This window comes from Anser brachyrhynchus, assembly GCF_964034855.1.
Source record: "Anser brachyrhynchus genome assembly, chromosome: 1".
NCBI lineage: Eukaryota > Metazoa > Chordata > Aves > Anseriformes > Anatidae > Anser > Anser brachyrhynchus.
The window spans coordinates 44,182,528-44,202,097 of NC_137694.1; the positions used below are offsets into that span (position 1 = coordinate 44,182,528).

At 39.7% G+C, this 19,570-nt stretch overlaps 1 protein-coding gene and 1 long non-coding RNA gene across 2 annotated transcripts in view; one reads left to right on the forward strand and one right to left on the reverse strand.

Annotated features, from left to right (window-relative positions):
- The window catches only part of GUCY2C (guanylate cyclase 2C), a 48,655-nt gene that overhangs the window by 20,284 nt on the left and 8,801 nt on the right, over window positions 1-19,570 (forward strand). The window contains exons 12-21 of the mRNA XM_080606326.1: window positions 1,009-1,114; window positions 1,439-1,501; window positions 2,100-2,171; window positions 3,101-3,205; window positions 4,441-4,527; window positions 9,015-9,147; window positions 10,489-10,626; window positions 14,331-14,419; window positions 16,211-16,302; window positions 17,762-17,920. Coding sequence (XP_080462452.1) covers window positions 1,009-1,114; window positions 1,439-1,501; window positions 2,100-2,171; window positions 3,101-3,205; window positions 4,441-4,527; window positions 9,015-9,147; window positions 10,489-10,626; window positions 14,331-14,419; window positions 16,211-16,302; window positions 17,762-17,920 — 1,044 coding nt within the window. The remainder of the gene's footprint in view (window positions 1-1,008; window positions 1,115-1,438; window positions 1,502-2,099; window positions 2,172-3,100; window positions 3,206-4,440; window positions 4,528-9,014; window positions 9,148-10,488; window positions 10,627-14,330; window positions 14,420-16,210; window positions 16,303-17,761; window positions 17,921-19,570) is intronic.
- On the reverse strand, window positions 4,802-8,994 carry LOC308200543. Its single transcript, XR_013955680.1, has 3 exons — window positions 7,830-8,994; window positions 7,377-7,528; window positions 4,802-5,399 (listed from the first exon to the last, which is right to left on the reverse strand). It is a non-coding gene; the product is annotated as an uncharacterized lncRNA (long non-coding RNA).

Here is a 19,570-nt window from a genome sequence, read left to right on the forward strand (position 1 = left end):
TAAAGAAAAATTAAAGACAAAGGTATGCAACTCTTGCACATCCAGATGTGCTTAAGAAATGGAAGAGCTAACTATTTCTACATAAGCATTAACATATAAACAGACAGGGAAAGTTAATTTGTTTGAAATGGCTATGAAAATTGACAAAAGTTTGGAAACAGTTTGGACTTGTTGTAAAAGGTCTGTGCTCTTTCATATTTGCAGATGTATAAAATCTAACCTTTACGTTACTAGTCAATACCATCAGTTCTCCCATTTGGAGCATTTGCCAGCAGTCATCAGTGTGTTGGCATTCCCTTGCAGTTGCTCTAGCCAGTCCTGTTGCCTGTTTTTTCTTTTTTTACAGAGGAAGGATTTGCACAGGTAAATAGATAATTTGATAAGTATCAGTATAATTGCAGCTTTTCTCTAAGAGAAGGCAGCTTTTGCTCTGAAGTTCTGCAAGAGAGACAGCAGTTTCCTTTTTCCAGCTCCAAGGACACTTCCCTCATTTTTACAAAATATGCAGAACACAGGGGACATACACAAAAAGGGATCTCATCACAACACTTTTGTTACCTCCTCTCCTGGCATTGTATTCACACCAGTTCTTACCACCCAGCATTGATGCCATGACTTCCTTTGGCTCATGTTTGTTTGAGACACCTCCCTTCAGAGTACATTCAATAACATAGAGGAGAAAACCATATAAAACCCAGACAGCCCTTTGTACTTTAAATTGTTCTGACCTCCCTTGAGACTCTGGCAATTGCCCAGCAGCTGTTCTGCTAAATCTCTTTTGTTCTTCTACTACATCTATGGTACTGAATCAGCATTTAGGCTTTCCCAAAGTTATGGGAATAAGAGCAGCCTCAAAGTGGAAAACTGTGTGAGAGACACAGGGCTTGTGCTTGAGCCTTGTCAACCTGACACTTCATCCTTGCATCATCCCAAAGCTTCCATGTCCTAATCTCCTGTCGCGGGTTTCAGTTCTCTGGGAGGATATTCTGAAGTTTGCTTGTTTCACAGGAAGTACAGGAGAGATAATGAGCGTCGGCGGAAGAAATGGTCCCATATATCACCTGAGAAAATCTTGCCTCTGGAGACCAGTGAGACAAACCATGTCAGTCTGAAGGTAAGAGGAGCATGATGCGCAAGGCTGGGTTTGGATTCTGTCTCCTAAAGACATGCTGGGGCATTGGCATGCTCCGACTACAGAGCAGGCTATGGCTGTGGTAGGTCTGGGATCTGTTAAAGTCACTGCACAGAAGCAGTAGGTGGAGGCCATGGCAGCTGTGGGAGCTGAGTGGATGCTCCACACTTTCTGTGGCGTGCAGTGGCACTCCCTAGAGAGAGCCTTATGTGCCTTATGGCACATACTGACATGACTTCTTTCTCTCTGAACCTGCCGTGGGGAGCAGGTGATAATTGCAAGTTAATGATCCTTCTTTGTTTTCAGATTGACGAAGATAAGAGACGTGACACCACCCAGAGACTGCGCCAAGGCAAATATGACAAGAAGGTAAACTGAGTATCTATATGCTTCCTTCCTCTGCTTAGGACAGCTCTTGGTGAGAGACATTGCACCTCCTTGGAGTTCAGGAGACAACTTCACCTTCCTTCTGACCTTGCAAAATGGCTTGAGTTTCTGCAAGGAATAAGCCACATCGGGTGCTTTGCATTTTGCTTTCTGCCAGGAAGCAAAATATCAGACTCCATGAACCCTGGCCTGGTCCAAAAGTGCAGAAACGGAAACAGAAAGCACAAAAATCTGATAGATACACTATGATACCACAGAGATTAATGGATTAACAGAGGATAGGTCATTTACATGTAATTCTTGTACGTTCATTTGAGCTGTCTTATCTGCCTGATTAAGGTATACTCATGTTGAGTTAAAATCTTTATCATTGACAGTTCTAAATAGTTCCTATCTATGTGCTAAATCTTTTGAGGGAAATGAAACTCCATGGCTCACTAGCTGATTAACTGAAACTCCAACAGCACAGCAGTAGGCAGTTGTTGCTGAAATATTTCTGTCTGGGCATTTCTTGGAAAAGAAGGATGAATTGCTCTTGTATTAAAACTACAGTTATTTTCCACTGGTATTTTTTCTTCAGGTGGTGATTCTGAAGGATCTCAAAAACAGTGACGGTAATTTCACAGAGAAGCAAAAAATTGAACTGAATGAGGTAAATGTTGCACACAGCAACTGGACTCTGCAGGGTGGGATGAAGCCAATGAGTGAAGTCATTGCTTTTGATAAACAACTCCAACAATCTTGCTTTTGCATGTTTGTGAGGTGGATGGGTAATGAATTCCTCAAAGTATATTGCTTGGTGACCTCTCTCTCTCTCTCTGTGATCTCATCACCAGCTCAGAGTCTGAAGCCAGTGAAGCTGAGGATGAATGAAGTAATTAATGCATTGTCATAAAGCATTGCTAAATATATTTTTATAGCCAATGCCAAAAGACTATGCGCTCTCTTTGCTTGTATCGTGCTAATTCATTAGTAGTGGAATGCTGTAGTTAAATCTTATTACTGAGTGCCAAGTGCAGATCTTTTAGTATAAGTAACTCTCTGCTGACTTGTGCATAGACACTTCCAGCATGAGAGATGAACTTGGCTGCACTATTGCATTTTTTTGAATGAACAATTTTCCTTTTTACATGACACAGCCATACTTTGAATTCAATAAGCTCTAAAATATTTCAAAGTAAACTACAGTTGTCTATATATATGGACAAAGTCCATAACATCATGCAGCATCATTACATTTTTATTACTTGCTCATTTGCTGACTGATTCACAACATTCTGTCTCTCATAATGGCTATTTTGATCAGCTGTGAAGTTTGACTGGAGAGGCAATAATGGAGATTACAGTGAGCTATGGAATTAACTTGCAGAAACCAGCAACAACCACTCTTATCTCCCTAATCCAGAAGGCTCTGGAATGACAAATGCCTTCACTCAGTGCGTAGTCCACACTGGTTCAAAGGGAACTCCTACATCTTATCAGAGCGTGAGATAAAAAGTCCTGTCACACAAGCATCCTTGACCTGTGTTTCTGTACTAACAAAGATTGCTTTTAAAAATAGATGTAATGTTTCTGTTCCAGCTTCTACAGATTGATTATTACAACCTGACCAAGTTCTATGGCACCGTGAAGATAGACACCATGATCTTTGCAGTGATTGAGTACTGTGAAAGAGGTTCTCTGCGGGTAAAGAATTTTGCATGTTCCCTTCTACCCCACAGTGGTCAAATTTCAAAGAAAGAAAAATAATCTCCTGCTCTGTGTCTCTGACTCTCATGCAACAGCAATTGGTGACAGGTTTCTGATGTTCAGGTCCCTCTCCCTTGCTTATCTCTCCCCAGACTTCCCAGCTGTGGCTCTCATCAGCTTGATGGTTCTCAGCAGCCAAAGCACGCAGTGAGGTGCAAGCAAAGAAGTACAGGCAGAGCTGTGCCCAGGCAATTTGTATTGTTAATTATTAATACATATTAATATTGTTAATACAATTTGTATTGTTTTCCCTATTGGGAGCATATAGTATATCATGTTTTCTTTATTTTCCAAGCCATAGCTGTTGTCTCTGCTGATGCTCTTGCAGCCCCTGCAGTGGCCTCAGAGTTTGAAAAGACAGAGAAAATAATATATTCCATATTAATAAGGGAAAAACAGTTTAAGGCTACAGTATGGTAAATCCCATTCTGTAAGGGACAGCATTTTATAAACAGAAACCATAAACCGTTACCCAGCAAGAGTACGGAAATATTTAGGGTTTATTATTACAAATAATGTTTCAAAGCTAATCATGACAGCATGGTAGCATCAGATTTTCTGCAGGTACAAATAGTCTCTGCTTTTCAGTCCGTACAAAGACTTTGATCAGTAGTAGTGAACTCTGGAACAAGCTCACAGCAAGGAAGTAAAATAACAGCTCTATCCCCGGTTATTTTCTTGTAAACTCATGGAGGCTTACTTTTAGCAATGAAAATCACAGTAGCTGGAATTAACTGTAAATCATTGGCTCTTTATGATAAAGGAACGGTCTACTTTGAACTTACAAGGCCATGAGTTAGTTGGAAGGAACTGGACTGTGAGCGCAAAACACACAGAGTTTTCTTTCCCTTCCTCTTACATACCTTACTCATTCTGTTTCAGCAATTTTGCTTTATCAAAGACTTATCTTGGCTTTAAGAGCAAATTCACTATTTACCTTTAATTACACAAAAGCCTCTTTTCTAGACTCCTCACTTTTCCAGTTCTGCGTAAGTCTAAAATTTATTTCATATTCTTTGTCTTCTGAGTCGACTCCTGCTCTAGTGCATGTACTCCTAATATGCAGGGCTATCCTTTTCAGTCCTTGGTTGAAAGGCTGTGTGATACTCAGAACTTGTCTTCTGCTTTTTCCCTAATGTAGATTAGAGCCAATTTTTTTCCTTGCCTTACAGGATGTTTTAAATGATAAAATCTCCTACCCTGATGGCACATTCATGGACTGGGAATTTAAAATCTCTGTCATGTACGATATTGCCAAGGTAAGTGGGCTACTGACAGGCCAATGTTAATCTACCTGTCCTTTCTTGCAAAATGGATCCTCTGGAGAAGAGCAGCAACCAGGAAAGGGCATTTTCCTTTCCTTGTTAGAACTGTATGCCCACTCTTTCCTCCTCTAGTAATAGGTTTAGGAGGCCTGAAGAGCCGGTGGCTTTCAGACTGAAGGAGCAGATGGGGGCCAGATTTGTCTTTAGGATATTTATAAATAATAAAATATGCCCCAAAGAAATGTCACCCAAAAATCAGAGGGTTACCATTTGTTGACTGGGCTCTGGTTCTTGTGACTCCTGGGCAGTCAAAGACCTGCAAAACACACTGTGCTGACTGGCCTCAGGTAAGGCGTGTAAAGGAAAACTTCATTCTTTCAAAATGATGGAATTATTGCAATTTGTACCCAAAAACAGGATCAATTTTTTATTTTTCTGAACAAGCTCTGTTTATTTAGCATCCTGATTTTCTCACTCATCATAGAGTCTAGTTTCTCACTAGGGCAATCCATTTCGGGCAGTGAGGGAAGAAATTCATCCTGTACAGAAACCAAGACGTGCTTTCAGTAACTTTCGGCAGATATTTGCACTTTAGGTCCTTGTAGTAGGAAGAATCAATACACGCAATGAAGCAAATTCTATTTTTCATTAGAGACTTGCATCTGATTAGCTAGTAGTTAAGGAAACTTTGCAATTCACATGTATTATCTCTCTGCTGGTGATGCAGAGATTTAACTCTTTCTTTTGCTAGTGCTTGACTGTTGTCCTCTTCCTATTGCTGGTTTGCAGTTGGATAGTCATTCCATTTCTCTACACGCTTCAGTTCTGACATGGTCTCCATGATGAATGACTCCACTGTGTCTGTTCTAAAGAGATATTGAAAATCTTGCTCTTTACTAAAACCCCCTTAATCCAAATTGTCACAGTTTGTTGGCCTTGTTAATGACTTTCAAGTTCAGTTAACGTTCAGCATTAAGTTTCATTTTAAACAGCAGCAGTACAGTTTCCCTTCCTCCTTTTAGCATATCAAAAAAGCAGGATACTTTTTAACCCTTTGCAGTTCACCTTCAGGTATTTTCGAGGAAAATGATGATAGGCACTGGATTTGTTTATGAGAGAGGGGGAAAATCCCAGTCCCTCTGAAGGCAGTGACCAAATACCCAGTGACTGTATTGGGTGGGACCAGGACTTCAGAACCAGTCATTCACTGCACCATTGGTAATGAGGACGTGGGCTCTGAGGGTGGGTGAAACACTGCATTGATTCTGTGGAATGGCTCCTGAGCATTATTATGTTAGCCATGTTAGGAGAGATGGTTCACAAAACCTTCCTGAAAACTCATACATACTCAGGAATATCTGACAACTTACAGCCATTTGGATGATCTGTCAGCCTCTCTTTTTCCTTGACCTGATGCTGTGATGGTGCCTCTTGGACCTAGCCATTACCATGAACTTCTTGTACTGGTTTTCGCAAACTGCACCTTCCCTACCTCCAGGCAACCTGCTTTTACTTGATCGGCTTCTTGCTTTACTTAAGTCACTTCATGACCCTTCAGCTCCTGTTCCGCCTCCAGCACCTGCCCTTTTCAAGCCCTCTCCCATCTCTCTAGGCTGTTAACATCCCTAAAAACAATTCCTGCAGTTCTTTTGCCTTCCTTTTGAAACACTCCTCCCTCTCCACATCACCACTTTCCAACACTCTGCTTTTACCGTTGCTCAAGCAGTCTTTGTACTTCCCCTACTCTTCATCTGGCACAGAAGCTGCTGCATCAGTGTTTCTGAACAAGTTAGGTGATTTCTATTCCCTGGCATAGTTAGTCAAGCAATGACTATTCCTAGAGCAGCCCTTAATACTTTGGAGGAGGTGGGGTAGGCAAAGAGGGAACTGTAGATCCCTTCCCTTCCCTTCCCTTCCCTTCCCTTCCCTTCCCTTCCCTTCCCTTCCCTTCCCTTCCCTTCCCTTCCCTTCCCTTCCCTTCCCTTCCCTTCCCTTCCCTTCCCTTCCCTTCCCTTCCCTTCCCTTCCCTTCCCTTCCCTTCCCTTCCCTTCCCTTCCCTTCCCTTCCCTTCCCTTCCCTTCCCTTCCCTTCCCTTCCCTTCCCTTCCCTTCCCTTCCCTTCCCTTCCCTTCCCTTCCCTTCCCTTCCCTTCCCTTCCCTTCCCTTCCCTTCCCTTCCCTTCCCTTCCCTTCCCTTCCCTTCCCTTCCCTTCCCTTCCCTTCCCTTCCCTTCCCTTCCCTTCCCTTCCCTTCCCTTCCCTTCCCTTCCCTTCCCTTCCCTTCCCTTCCCTTCCCTTCCCTTCCCTTCCCTTCCCTTCCCTTCCCTTCCCTTCCCTTCCCTTCCCTTCCCTTCTTTCCTTCCCACTCTCTCCAGATCTGAAGGCACCACCTGTAGCTACATGTATTTGGGTACTTGTGACAAAAGAGATCTGATGAAAGGCCTGCTAAGAAGGCATTGCAGTAATCAAGCCTTGCAGTTACTAGTGCATGCATTGTCATTGCAAGACTGTTTATTAAATAAGGGGCTGCTGCAGGATATTGTGCAAGGGATTGTAATAGTCTAGCGCTGTGTCAGGAAAAGTGTTTTACTCCAAAGTCTCAGTCAGACTAAAGCTTCATAGCAGAGGTTACAGGAGTGCCTCAATGATTTAGGAGTGCTGCACTCACTGAAAGTCAGTATAAATTTTGAAAATCACACTGTGGCTTCTTAACAGGCTCCTTGTTTTCAGGTAGCTGCACAGCATAGTTAGAAGGAAAGAGGAAAGTGTTATCAGGCACATCTCTAAGACTTGTGTCTCCAGAAATTGTTAACAAGGAAGCCCTGGTATAAGGAAATCAAAATCACCTTTGCCTGCCATTTGATGCTGAATCTTATTAGGAATTCTGCTATAGCAATGGGTATATTTCCTGGCTGATGTAAGCAGGAACAGGAAGAAGGCACAGCTGGAGCAAATAAACCCTGAAGTAGGCAAAACATCCTGGGTAGTGTCAGCAGGGCTGCATGATAAAAAATGCTTAATCAAGAAACATGCTCGTTGGATACAGCATGAACACAGTCTCTGTAAATTTTGGCAGGGTCTAGACAGGCCCAGGATAACCAGTCCAACCACATTCTCAAGGGATTGCATCTCTTGCAGGCTGCCTGTGTCTCAGACATGCATCTGCTGTGCCCAAAACTCAGCTCATGTCTCAATGATCTCTTGTAGCACTTACTGGTCCATTCCCAAGGACAGAAAGGTGCCAAAAGGAAAGAAAACCCAGCCATGTTCACAGAAGAAACTAAGCAGATAAAACATACCTGTTCTGGCTTCCACAGAATATAGATTGCGATTCATATAGTGAGCTGCAGAAAAGAGGACTGTAGGAAGAAAAACAACCAGCAGGAGGCTGTAAGTAGGTGTGAGCTAAAGTACTGCAGAAGAGAGAGATGAAACAGAATAAAGAATAGCAAGAGGGTGCAAATTAGCATACCTACTTCCTTCCTCATCTTACACCCACTTACTGATGTTCTTTTCCTGATATGTGAATCAGTGCTGGCCCTGTGTTACATCTCCATACTGGCCCAAGTATTATACCACATTCGATGTCTTAGATTAAATGAACCAAATTCGAAGGTGATAAGTAAAAAGTGGCAAACTACATACCTTTGTACTCACGTGTGTGTTATGAGTCAAGAGTCAGAATCTCAGGACGTACGGCTGAAACTATATTGGCCCGTCCTCATGGTGCTCACTTCCCAGTTTAGCTCGTGGATAGCTGATGTATATTGACTGGTGCAGAAAAAAACTATTAACATTCAAGTCAGAAGACACCCTTATGACTATCTAGTCTGATCTCCTGCCTTATATAAGCCATAGTACATCATCTAATATACATTGCCCCTGCTATGGTCCTCTGCTTTGCAGAAGAGGATCTGCTGCAATGTTTCTAAATGGAATCTCTGGTGAATGGTAATCTTCAAAGGTGATACAGACATAAAAAGCAATTCTTCTTACCTCTGGTGACCATTAGTTGAACGTGTAGTTGGAAACATACTTTGTTTGACATTCCAACAAGTCTGTACTAGATTCACCAAAAAAACACATTTATTTCAATTGAAATCAAAGCTTCTGTGGGAGGGAGGAAATAAACTTCCTTAATCCCCAGTTGTGATCTAATCTCATCAAAACCCAAGATGCTATGTCAGGCTTTTGTTAACCAAGAGGAAGGATAATCTTTAGTTAAGACATGATCCTTCTAATGATCCATCCTCATTTCTTAACATTGACTGCTCCTGTGATCTTGGAAAGTCTTCTCTCTAAAATAATACTTCTCTCCCTCCATGACAGGGATTTGTGATTTATGCATGTGTATTGCTGATGAAGGCCATTTAATTACTTGGACACATATTATGCTAATACTTCATATTCTTGTTGACTCTGGTAACAGCTGAGTGTCTCACACATAGTCTTGCCTTTTACCTCTTTTATTACCACAACCACAGGGGATGTCTTACCTGCACTCAAGCAAAACAGAAGTTCATGGTCGACTCAAATCCACGAACTGTGTAGTGGACAATCGCATGGTAGTGAAGATCACTGATTTTGGCTGTAATTCAATTCTGCCTCCACGGAAAGGTAAAAACAATACCCAGCTAGACTCTCCTTCATGCTTTCCAACCCAGTGGAATTTTCTTATATTCATAGTACAGTAGGGCCTAATTACATCTTGTACAAAGTACAAAACATACAATACAACTTTGTTTCGTGTAGCAGCCATCATTACAAATTATATCTGAAAACTCTTTCTTAAATAACACAATCAAAGAGAATTATTAGCAGGTAGAGAAATTAGGCAGTGTAGGATGAGAAGGAAGGGGACAATGAATTTTCAAATTATATTTGAGAAGACGGAGACGTTTCACATGTGGCTGAGATGCAAGAAATATTTTCAGCATCCAAGGGCTTCACACTAACAGCTCACATAAGCAGTGAGAGAAAAAAATTACATTCAGACATAAGCATACTCAAGAGTTGCAATGGGAACAAAAGAAGAGTAGGAAAAGTGCACTGAATGAAAATGGTCTATTCTCTGTTTTGCAAATTTTGCATTTAAATTTATATTATTATAATATTTTAATGTGTTTATTTTATTTCATTGCTCATAAACACTTTGACAAGCAACCACAAAATCTCTGGCTACTAGACTGCTTTTCTCAAAGAAAACTTATTGCTTCACAAGAGATCTACAGATTCATTGTGGCTGGACATTGCAGCCTGATATCATAATACTGTCTTCAGGGTCACTGTCTGTCTGTTATGATACATCATCAGCATTTCATGCCATGCTGTCATACCATGGCACTATTCTAGTCTTGAGGTTCAATAGTGCTTGGTACACTAAAAATACAGATTAATAATTTCTGTAGAAAGAAAGTGGTTATGAGTTGGTAATATTTATGTCAAGCTCAAAGGCACTTGGGGATTATTTCTGCAGAGTCATGATATTAGGGCCACCAGGAAATATTACAGTTTTCTCATCTGACATCTTGTATAACACACTCTGTGCATCTGGCTCAAGAATTTATGCCTCAGCTCTTTTTATTAGCACTGGCATTCCTTGGTCTTATACAGATGCATGGGCTATTTCTAAGAAGCCTATGTGAGGTAGCTAAGAAAAACAAGTCCATTGCCAATAAGCATAACTTTTCTGGAGGTGTGAGGGTCTGCACCTACAATGGAAAATAGTAGTTTCAGAAAATTCCTTAACAATTGCAATCTACCACATCAGAGGTTTATCCAACGTGTGTTGATGTTAGCCTCTGAAAATAACTGCTAAATGGGCAAATAAACAGTAGCAGTGGGCTCTGGTTTTGGTATGAAAAGAAAAAATGAATACACTGAGAAGGGTCACCCTTTTCAATCACCTTTTTTCCCTTACCCATTTATCTTTTTTCCCACTGTCATCTGGATTTTCAGACCTGTGGACAGCTCCTGAGCACCTCCGTCATGCTGATGTATCTCAGAAGGGTGATGTGTACAGCTATGGGATCATTGCCCAAGAAATCATCCTACGCAGAGAGACTTTCTACAGTGGACACTGCCGAGACACCAAAGGTAAATCCACAAATTTCTCTTCTGCTGTAGCCTTGCAGGATGTTGCAGCTGTAAGTAGCCCATTTCCCACAGGTTTTTGTGAAAAGCACTGTCTCTTGTAGGTGTTTGAACCACTCCTTCTTTCACTGTGTGATGAAGAGCATGTTTGAAAGACATCATTGTGGGGCAACTGTCACTATTCTTTCTGTAAATAAGGTTTTTATTGAGTTTTCTTGCCCCTTCTCCTCCCTCTCCCACCTCTGCCACAGCATTACAGAAGTTAATATTATACAGAGCTGTCCAGACTTACTGTAACATTTAAAGGATCAATTTTTCTATTGAGTTGTGCCCTACATTGTGCACTAGTAATTCACTCAAACTAGGCATCACAAATCAGCAATGTCAACACAGAACAACAAAAACTCAGCAGCATGACATGAGAACAGCTGGCATTTAAAAACCGGCAATTCAGACTTTATTCCAGAACACAGAACAACAAAAACTCAGCAGCATGACATGAGAACAGCTGGCATTTAAAAACCGGCAATTCAGACTTTATTCCAGCCTGTCAAAGTTAACTTTAGTAATTTCTCTTCTGTCAGAAAAAGAATATCATCTTGTAGTGCACCCATTAAACCCCATTTTGTGCATTTTGTGACATTGTGGCTAACAGCCCAGACAGTCCCAGTGTCCAGAATCCATGCATTCTTGTCTATTACAACATTACAATCACCATAAATGCATGTGGGTTTGGGATTTTCCTAGTGACAGTTACCAACAACAAGTTTAGACATTGCCTTTATCTCTGAGTCATCCTGATAGATCCGCCTCACATTTGTTAAAACATCTAGAGCAGCAGCTGGCCAGCCTAATAGCTCTTTTCCTGAGTAACATTTCAGAATAACATCTGGGCCAGGCTCATCATCCCACATTATTGCAAATCTATGTTCATATCCGGGAAAATACAGTATTTCACATCACCAACTCTTTAATATAAAAGTGGATCTAAGAGAGATTAGAAATGCCTGTTGCCCTTTGACCAAACTCTTCAAGACTTTATGCTGTGTGACAGATGGTCTCCTGAACCGCATATGAATAAAACAGCACAGAGAAAAGAGAAGTCCTTCTACTCCTTATCTTTGAGAAGAGGCTGCCACAATCCTCATGAATGCAAGGATTTTACAAACATCCCCAAAATAGATGGAGAAAGGAAAGACTAATGCTCTTCCTTCCTGATTTTGACTTGCAAAGCAAATCCAGAGCAAACTGCATTCTTTTAACTGTTTTCTGAGTAGTTACACTCTGTCTGTGTTAGCCTCAGACACTGTGGTTCTGAGATGTGGTGGCAACCACAATGGTCTTTGTCTGACCATGGCTGTCTTAGTCACAATCTCGTTCCTTGTTTTAACTTTGACCTGTGTCTTGACACTATCTTGTCATTTTAGAAAAACTGTCCTATTCAAATAGCATTAATTTAATCCATCCAGCTGAAAGTATTTTTAGCACTTCTAGGTGCAGGCTGTCTGCCGCTAGAGATGGTCACACATATCAACATGTTTAGTAAGACAGCAGTAAACCTTCTGGGCCTAAAACCCAGTAAGTCCTGTGTTGAGTCTGGATTCAGGGTAACTTGAAAAAAAAAAAACACACAACAACTAGTTTCCAAACTTCAGTGAAAATATTAAGTTTTCCATTGGGTAAGAAGATTGTTTTTCTCCCTGAAGCTTTTTTCTTAAAATCATTAGTGGATGTCTAAGCTATCTATTGCTGTTCTAATAGCTTCTGATATTATTAATGGGTTTTGATTCTGCAATTTGAGTAAATATGTTCAGCATGGTTTAAGTAGTTCATCAGATTTCATGTAACAGAAAGGAATGACTTATTAGATATTTCTGAAGTGGCTACTCATTTAAAAGTCTGGATTAATTCATTAGCCAAGACAAAGCAGCAAGAGGGTAGACCATACTTACTCAAATATCTCTGAAATGTGTTTATGGCATCATCTGTCCTTGGAAGAGAGTAGCTCAGGCTTAGGATGACCATTAATTTTCAAATATCCAAGATAAAAAGACAGGAAGAATACCAAATTAGAGTCAATGGTAATAGGTAAGGAAACGTCCCCATTGCACGTTAGATTCATTTGTTGTTAAGTCTCCTGCAGAAAGTCTATCAGAACAAATCAGAAAGGCTATCAGAAATTAATCTCTGCAAGTTAGAAGACATGATACTGATAACTTGGGACAACTGATACAACCACTTCTGCAGGACTTCACTGGCAGCAGCAAAGACTGTTTGAATTTTAAGTTGTTTAAAAAACTCTGTACCTAGCCTCCATCTACAAACAGGAAAATTAAACTCAATTTTCAGGTACTCAGCAAATTCTCTCAAACTGCAAATACGCATTGATCAACTTAACATATAATACTATTTTTATTAATGAGTGAAAAGAAGTCCCACAAAGAAGTAACTAGGTCATAGTCCTCTTCACTGAGGGCTTTGTGAGACAGCTGTTAGACCAGCTGTTGCTCCACTCTTCTGCAAAAACACCTCATTCACTGTTCAAGACTGAAATCTTGTCATGTACCGACACTCAACTCAAGCTGCCTCATTGCTCCACTACTTTCTGCCACTGGCTAATTGCAGTGTTGCTAATAGTTGTTGTTACTTCCTCTCTCAGGTGTATGTGCAGCATGGAAATTTAACACATTCCTCTTGCATACATGAGGCTTACAGAGGTTCTTCTGTCTCTTAGTCCACAGGAGACTTCTTTCCACTTTTGGAGACTCTTAAAGTCTCCTACTCCTTCTCTAGTCTGTAACTTCTGTACCACAAAGCTGGAACCTACTTCATCTTTTTAGGGTGATCATGCACACTGGGCATGCTTAGGCATCCTTAGCTACTCTAGACATACCATCACGATTACAAACCTTCCTCACATCATTATATGCTTTCTTTGGCAAAACTGTCTCCCAAACGTAATCAGACATTATTAATATATGTGTTTTACACTTGCAGATTCTCTCTCTTCCCTAGAGGTCAAAAAGTGCTTCCCTTTTTGTACTCCCTTCCTCTGGAACTCTGGAGGTCTGGAGGCGAGGGAGAGAGAGAAATTTTCTGCTTTAGTTCTCAGTCACTGTGCTTAAATTGCTGTGCAAATGCAGCCTGCATTCTGATGTGTTCAGAATCCAGATAACTTTCATAGAATGGATTTCATGAATATGAGTACAAATGAACTAACAACTGCAACATTTTTATACCATAAATATTAATATCCTAGTTTTAAGGAAGCTGAGCATCCAGAGGATGACTTGAACTGATCTGATGAGAATTGTGGTTCTCCACACTTTTGATCAAGTTGCAATATCCTAGTGGGCTCCTAGCTTTGTTTTTTACTACTGCTATACTTTATGCTGAGAGGCACATTAATAATGCCTAACGTTCATTTGGGAAGATGCCATAACCATGTCTACCGTGACCAATAAATACTCATGTACATTCCTATTCATTTTGCTTACAGGGGCCTTCAAGCCAACCTGTTTTGATCTTGTGCCATTTATTTAGAAAAGCTTCAGAGCTGAAATTCACATCAAAGAGAAAGGAACTGTCTTCAAGGTTTCTGTTTGAACAGTGACTTGCAACACATCACAGGACGCTATCCACAAGGAATGTTCTTCTTTTTTTTTTTTTTTTTTGATTAAAACTTTGCATCTTTTTTCTTGCTTTAGAGAAACTTTACAGAGTGGAGAGCGGCAAAGGAGTGAAGCCCTTCCGACCAGACCTTGCCTTAGAAACAGTGGGAGAAAGAGAGATGGAAGTAAGCTAATAATTAACTAAGCCATTTTCTGGGTGAAGGATAGAAGTCCTGGCCAAACTAGTGCTCATGATCATGGGAGGATGAAAGCTATGCACATTTTATGCCAAATGCCTTAACCTCATGGGAAGAAACAGTATTCTACAGTTGTTACCAGTGAAATGAAACACAACTCGTGAACATTTTTTCACCCTTCTTTAGTGTATTCTGTACAGCATCTCTTTAGTTTTCTCCTAGTGATGGTTTAACAACTAATACATGTGTTAAAATTAGATCCCTTATGAATTTGCACATTTCATTAGGTTGGTTATCTTGAAAAAAAGCAAATGTATCAGACAGTGTTCCCACCTCTCTTTCTGGAATTCCCCAAGAACTACATGGAGTTTGGTTGAGTAAAAGGAGGCCTTAAAATAAAAAGGGAACATGTATTTATTTAGTTTAGCACAGTCTTAGGGCTATGAACAGCTAGCTATACGATAAGGAGAGTGTTATACTGCTATACCATAAGGAGAGTGTTATATTGATATATGAAACATTACTTATCATCATATTGTGAGGGTTGTGTAACTGTGTGTGGGAAAGCAGCAGTCTGACCTGCATATGAAAGGATCCAGGATGGATCAGCTTTCTGATATACTCACAAATACATTGTGTTGCAATAATTCAGGGAAGGACTATCATTATCTTTTGAAAGTGCTCTCAAGTAGTAGTACTGCTTACTTATCTTTATATTACAGTGGTGTGTCTTTTGAAATCTGGTATTATTCCAGAGTGCTAGAATGATATATGGACTTTAAATAATGCATGAGGATCACAAGGGATAATATCTCATGGAAAATGGTGGCAGTAAAACACATTTCACAGAGGATTCATCTCACCTATCTTTAGACATCTAAGAGCTGTTTATCTCAACCTGACCTGGTCACCACAGGTCCCTTTTACATTTGATAGAGAGAACACTCATCCAGATGACTACTTGGACCTATTGTATATTTTTAGACCAAGTTGCCTTTCTCTCTACTGATTACAAATATTACCTAGGGTGACTATGGTATTCATAGGCATCTAGCTTTTAAACAACAGCATTACGAGTGGGATTTACCTCAAGTAGCTTTAGAAGTCTGCAATGCACATATCTGTATTTGATCTGTTTACTCCATAGTCCCTGAAAAGAAATGGATACTTACATGGTGCCACTCTTCTGACCTCTTCTGGATAGCTTTAATATAAATATAAATATAAATATAAATATAAATATAAATATAAATATAAATATAAATATAAATATAAATATAAATATAAATATAAAATAGCTTTAATCACACCTCAAATGTACCTCTTTCCATAGGTTATATTGCCCCTAAGGCTTCTTGCTCAGGTGCAGATGCAGACATCAACATATTCAGTAGATGAACCCCATAATTTTTGGCTGAATCACCAGTTTCAGAAAAATCCCAAGCTCAGGGTATTGGAGATATAATTACCACAGCATTTACCTCCATGTCAGTAACCATACCTGGCACGAGTTGCAAGACAGGATCCATTTATTTGCCTTTCATTTATGTATTGAAAATTCAAGTGAAGAGCATGTCACTAGCCACTACAGAGTTAAGTTTAAGATGCCTGCATAAGTTTAAGATGTCCTACTCATAGATTCATAACAGTTAGTCACACATTTCAATATGTTGCTAGTCAAGAGTAACTGGAAATTCCCTAATGATCTAGTGCTGTTTAGCACCATTATCCTTGTATACCCACTACTCAGTTGGACTTTCCTTAAATTTTTGTTTGAAGGTATATACACTAGTCAAGAGCTGCTGGGAAGAAGATCCAGAGAAAAGACCTGACTTTAAGAAAATTGAGAGTATTCTGGCTAAAATATTCAGGTGAGCATTAGAGGCTCCATTTTTCAAGATGCTCCAAACTCCTTCTGGGTGTTAGAAAGCTTGTATTTTTAAGTGTGTAAGCCGATGTGAATATGGTTCAATCAGTAGAAAAAATGAATGTCTTCACTTAGACTTACTCCTTGCCAGAAAATTAGGGGAACAGGTGCATATGCATATGTACATGTGTGTACATGTGCATCTATGCATGTATTAGCTGAGTGAGGGTGGGATGATCACCATACCTCAAATTGGTACATTGTGAAAGTTGCAAGCTGGATAATTAGAGATTCAAGCCATTCAAGTAATTCACCCCCTGTCTCTAGTCAAGAGTTGCATAGTGAGTCATGTTGTCCAAGTTTCGGGAAACGAAGGCACATAAATGTTTGGATGATGATTAGAAAGTTTGGATGAGCTGGGTTGTGCCATAAATGAGTTCGGATGGTCCCAAATTAAGCTGACTAAAAGTGTTGGGTTGTACCTCATTAGAAGAGTTAATTACAGGGTTTTGTAGGTATAAAGTTGTGGGATAATAAGGGCCATACCTGAATAAACCCTATGAAGTTATACAGACCTTTCACCTGGCCACTGTTGCATTGTTCCTAAGAGTTTAGTCTGAATTGATTATTTAGATGTTCAAACAGTGAGATTTTAGTCACTTCTCTTGGGAAATTACTCCCCAGTTTTTAAAGTTCTCCATATTAACCAACGCTAACAGTAATCACACTGTGTTATTTTACATGGGGAGAACAAGATGTCCTCCTCATGAAGGGTCATGCATGATAGTGTGTCCCTGACATAAAGACTTATCTAAAGTAAGAGTGGCTTTAAAGTCCAGTTAGACAGAGCACTAATCTGAATCTTCCAGTCTGGCTCCTTCTACTTTCAGACTACTCAGACAAACAGGGGTTATGAGTAGCTCATATTACCATACCTCTGCTTCCAGTTTAAGCTTAAGCTTCTGGCTGGAGTCTGCAAAATCTTGTGAGCAACACTAACCTATGGGCTACTAATTGTTCCATTGAATTGTTTTGTCTTCTACAGAGTTACCCCAAAATTGTCTAAATTCTTCTGGCTAAAGTCCCCATTTAAATGTTACATGCAGTTTTCTACCCATCTTCTTTAGCTTCCTCTTGGGGATCTGAACTTGCTAGTTACTTTTTACAAATCAATGTTCATGGATTACCCAGGATAACCTGGACTTGACAATATTAGCAGGGTGAAGTGATTTGAAGGTGCTTTAAGAATTAGCAGCAGTGACAAGCATGGACCACAGACTTTCGATTCATAAACATAAGCTCTCCAAGCAAGAAAAAGAATGATGTACTTAAAGCACTTTGCATTCTGACCACATGGAAGTTAAACACTGGAGAAGTTTTCTACTGCTCATTTCTTGCCTCCCTCAACAATATACTTCCATCATCCTTTCTTGTTGGCTCCTGTGCATTTCTGTTATTCCCAGTAACTACCATGGCCAGACCAATGAAAGCTACATGGATACCCTGATCCGGCGTCTACAGATGTATTCCCGGAACCTGGAGCACCTCGTGGAGGAGAGGACAGAGCTATACAAAGCAGAGCGAGACAGAGCGGACAGGCTTAATTTCATGTTACTTCCAAGGTTAGTATTGGCCAGCAGGATTTTCACCGGCATTTTATTTACATATATCACCTGATTATTGGAGAGTGAGGGTTGGATTAATATTAATCTTATATTTCTTCAATTTAGAGAACGAAATGCTACCTCCTCTGTCCTAATTCTTCCCACCTTACAGACAAAATGCAAAATTTAGGAGTTGCCATCAATTCTCACAGTACCTCTCCTGTCTCTCTGTGCTGCTCATTTGATGACAGTGCGTAGCTACAGGAAAAACATGGCTTTCTTTGCTTGGACAGAATCACAGGCTTTCTATAGACTTTGCTTCCTGGTCTGATTTCCCATATAGGTCATTGGAGCATAGCTTGGCAACCTCCCTGCCTGAGGCTCCAATTCCATTCAGCATGTGCTTAGATTTAAAAAGATTTACTGAATTGATGCCTTAATTAAAATAAAATAAAAAAAGAAAGAAAGAAAGAAAGAAAGAAAAAGAAAGAAAGAAAGAAAGAAAGAAAGAAAGAAAGAAAGAAAGAAAGAAAGAAAGAAAGAAAGAAAGAAAGAAAGAAAGAAAAAGAAAAGAAAGAAAGAAAAGAAAGAAAGAAAGAAAAAGAAAGAAAGGAAGAAAGAAAGGAAGAAAGAAAGGAAGAAAGAAAGGAAGAAAGTAGGAGCTCAGATAAACTTGATCTGATGTACAATTACAGTGTAATGATCTAAGCCAAGGAAGAAAAACATCTCAGCATCTCAGTTAGAAAGCCAGTGTGAAGTATCATTGTTCATCCATAAAATGTATTTGCCTAGGAAAGGATGAAACTGTGGTGAGGACATCTTTATTCACTTCTTCTTAACGTTAATAGTGTCAGATATGTTTTGCTAACATTTTATCACAACAGATGAACACCTTCATGCTTGTGTGTACCACCCTAACCCATAAAATTACATGTCCTACTTGAATGTTACTGACACTGAAGGTTTTTTTTTTTTTGCGTAAGAATGACTAAATGAGTCCTCATTTTATCAGTGTATTGATTTGTTCAACAACTTGGCAGTATTTTGAAATATTGAAAACTCTTAATTTTACGTAATTATTGTAAGTTCATCATTGTAAGTATGGTATAGGACAAGTATTATTGATATTGTAATATCGGTAATCCCAGTAATTTTGGCATAACATACATTAAGAATACTAAAACTATCATGGTACTTCATTGCTTGTTTCAAGGATATTTATCTAGTGAGTGTATTGATTTTGTGACTCATTTGAAAAGCCAGTGTCTGTTCAATCCGGTTTTGGGGAAAATTTGAAATGATTTGTCTGTGCAAGCTGAGAGACAAGGAACCCGTGTTTCCTTCCACTCTTTGTTGTTCACACCACTCTATTACAATCTTTATTGTACATGAAATACAGCATTGTGCAATACCTATATTTTATGGGTCTCTTTCAGTTATTGTCTTTTAATATCTCAGTAGGAACAAGTATTTTCCTGGAGTTAGAAATGCAAGAAAATACAGGTCCCTCTGAATAGATATTGACTGTCATGGTATTGAATTTTTGTTCCATAAAATTATCAGACTATGATATCTCATCTGAAATCAGGATGAGTTGATGTAATTATCAGGATGCAATTACTTCTGCATTGGGGGAAATGGAAAAAGATGTCTTCTTACTTATTTGAA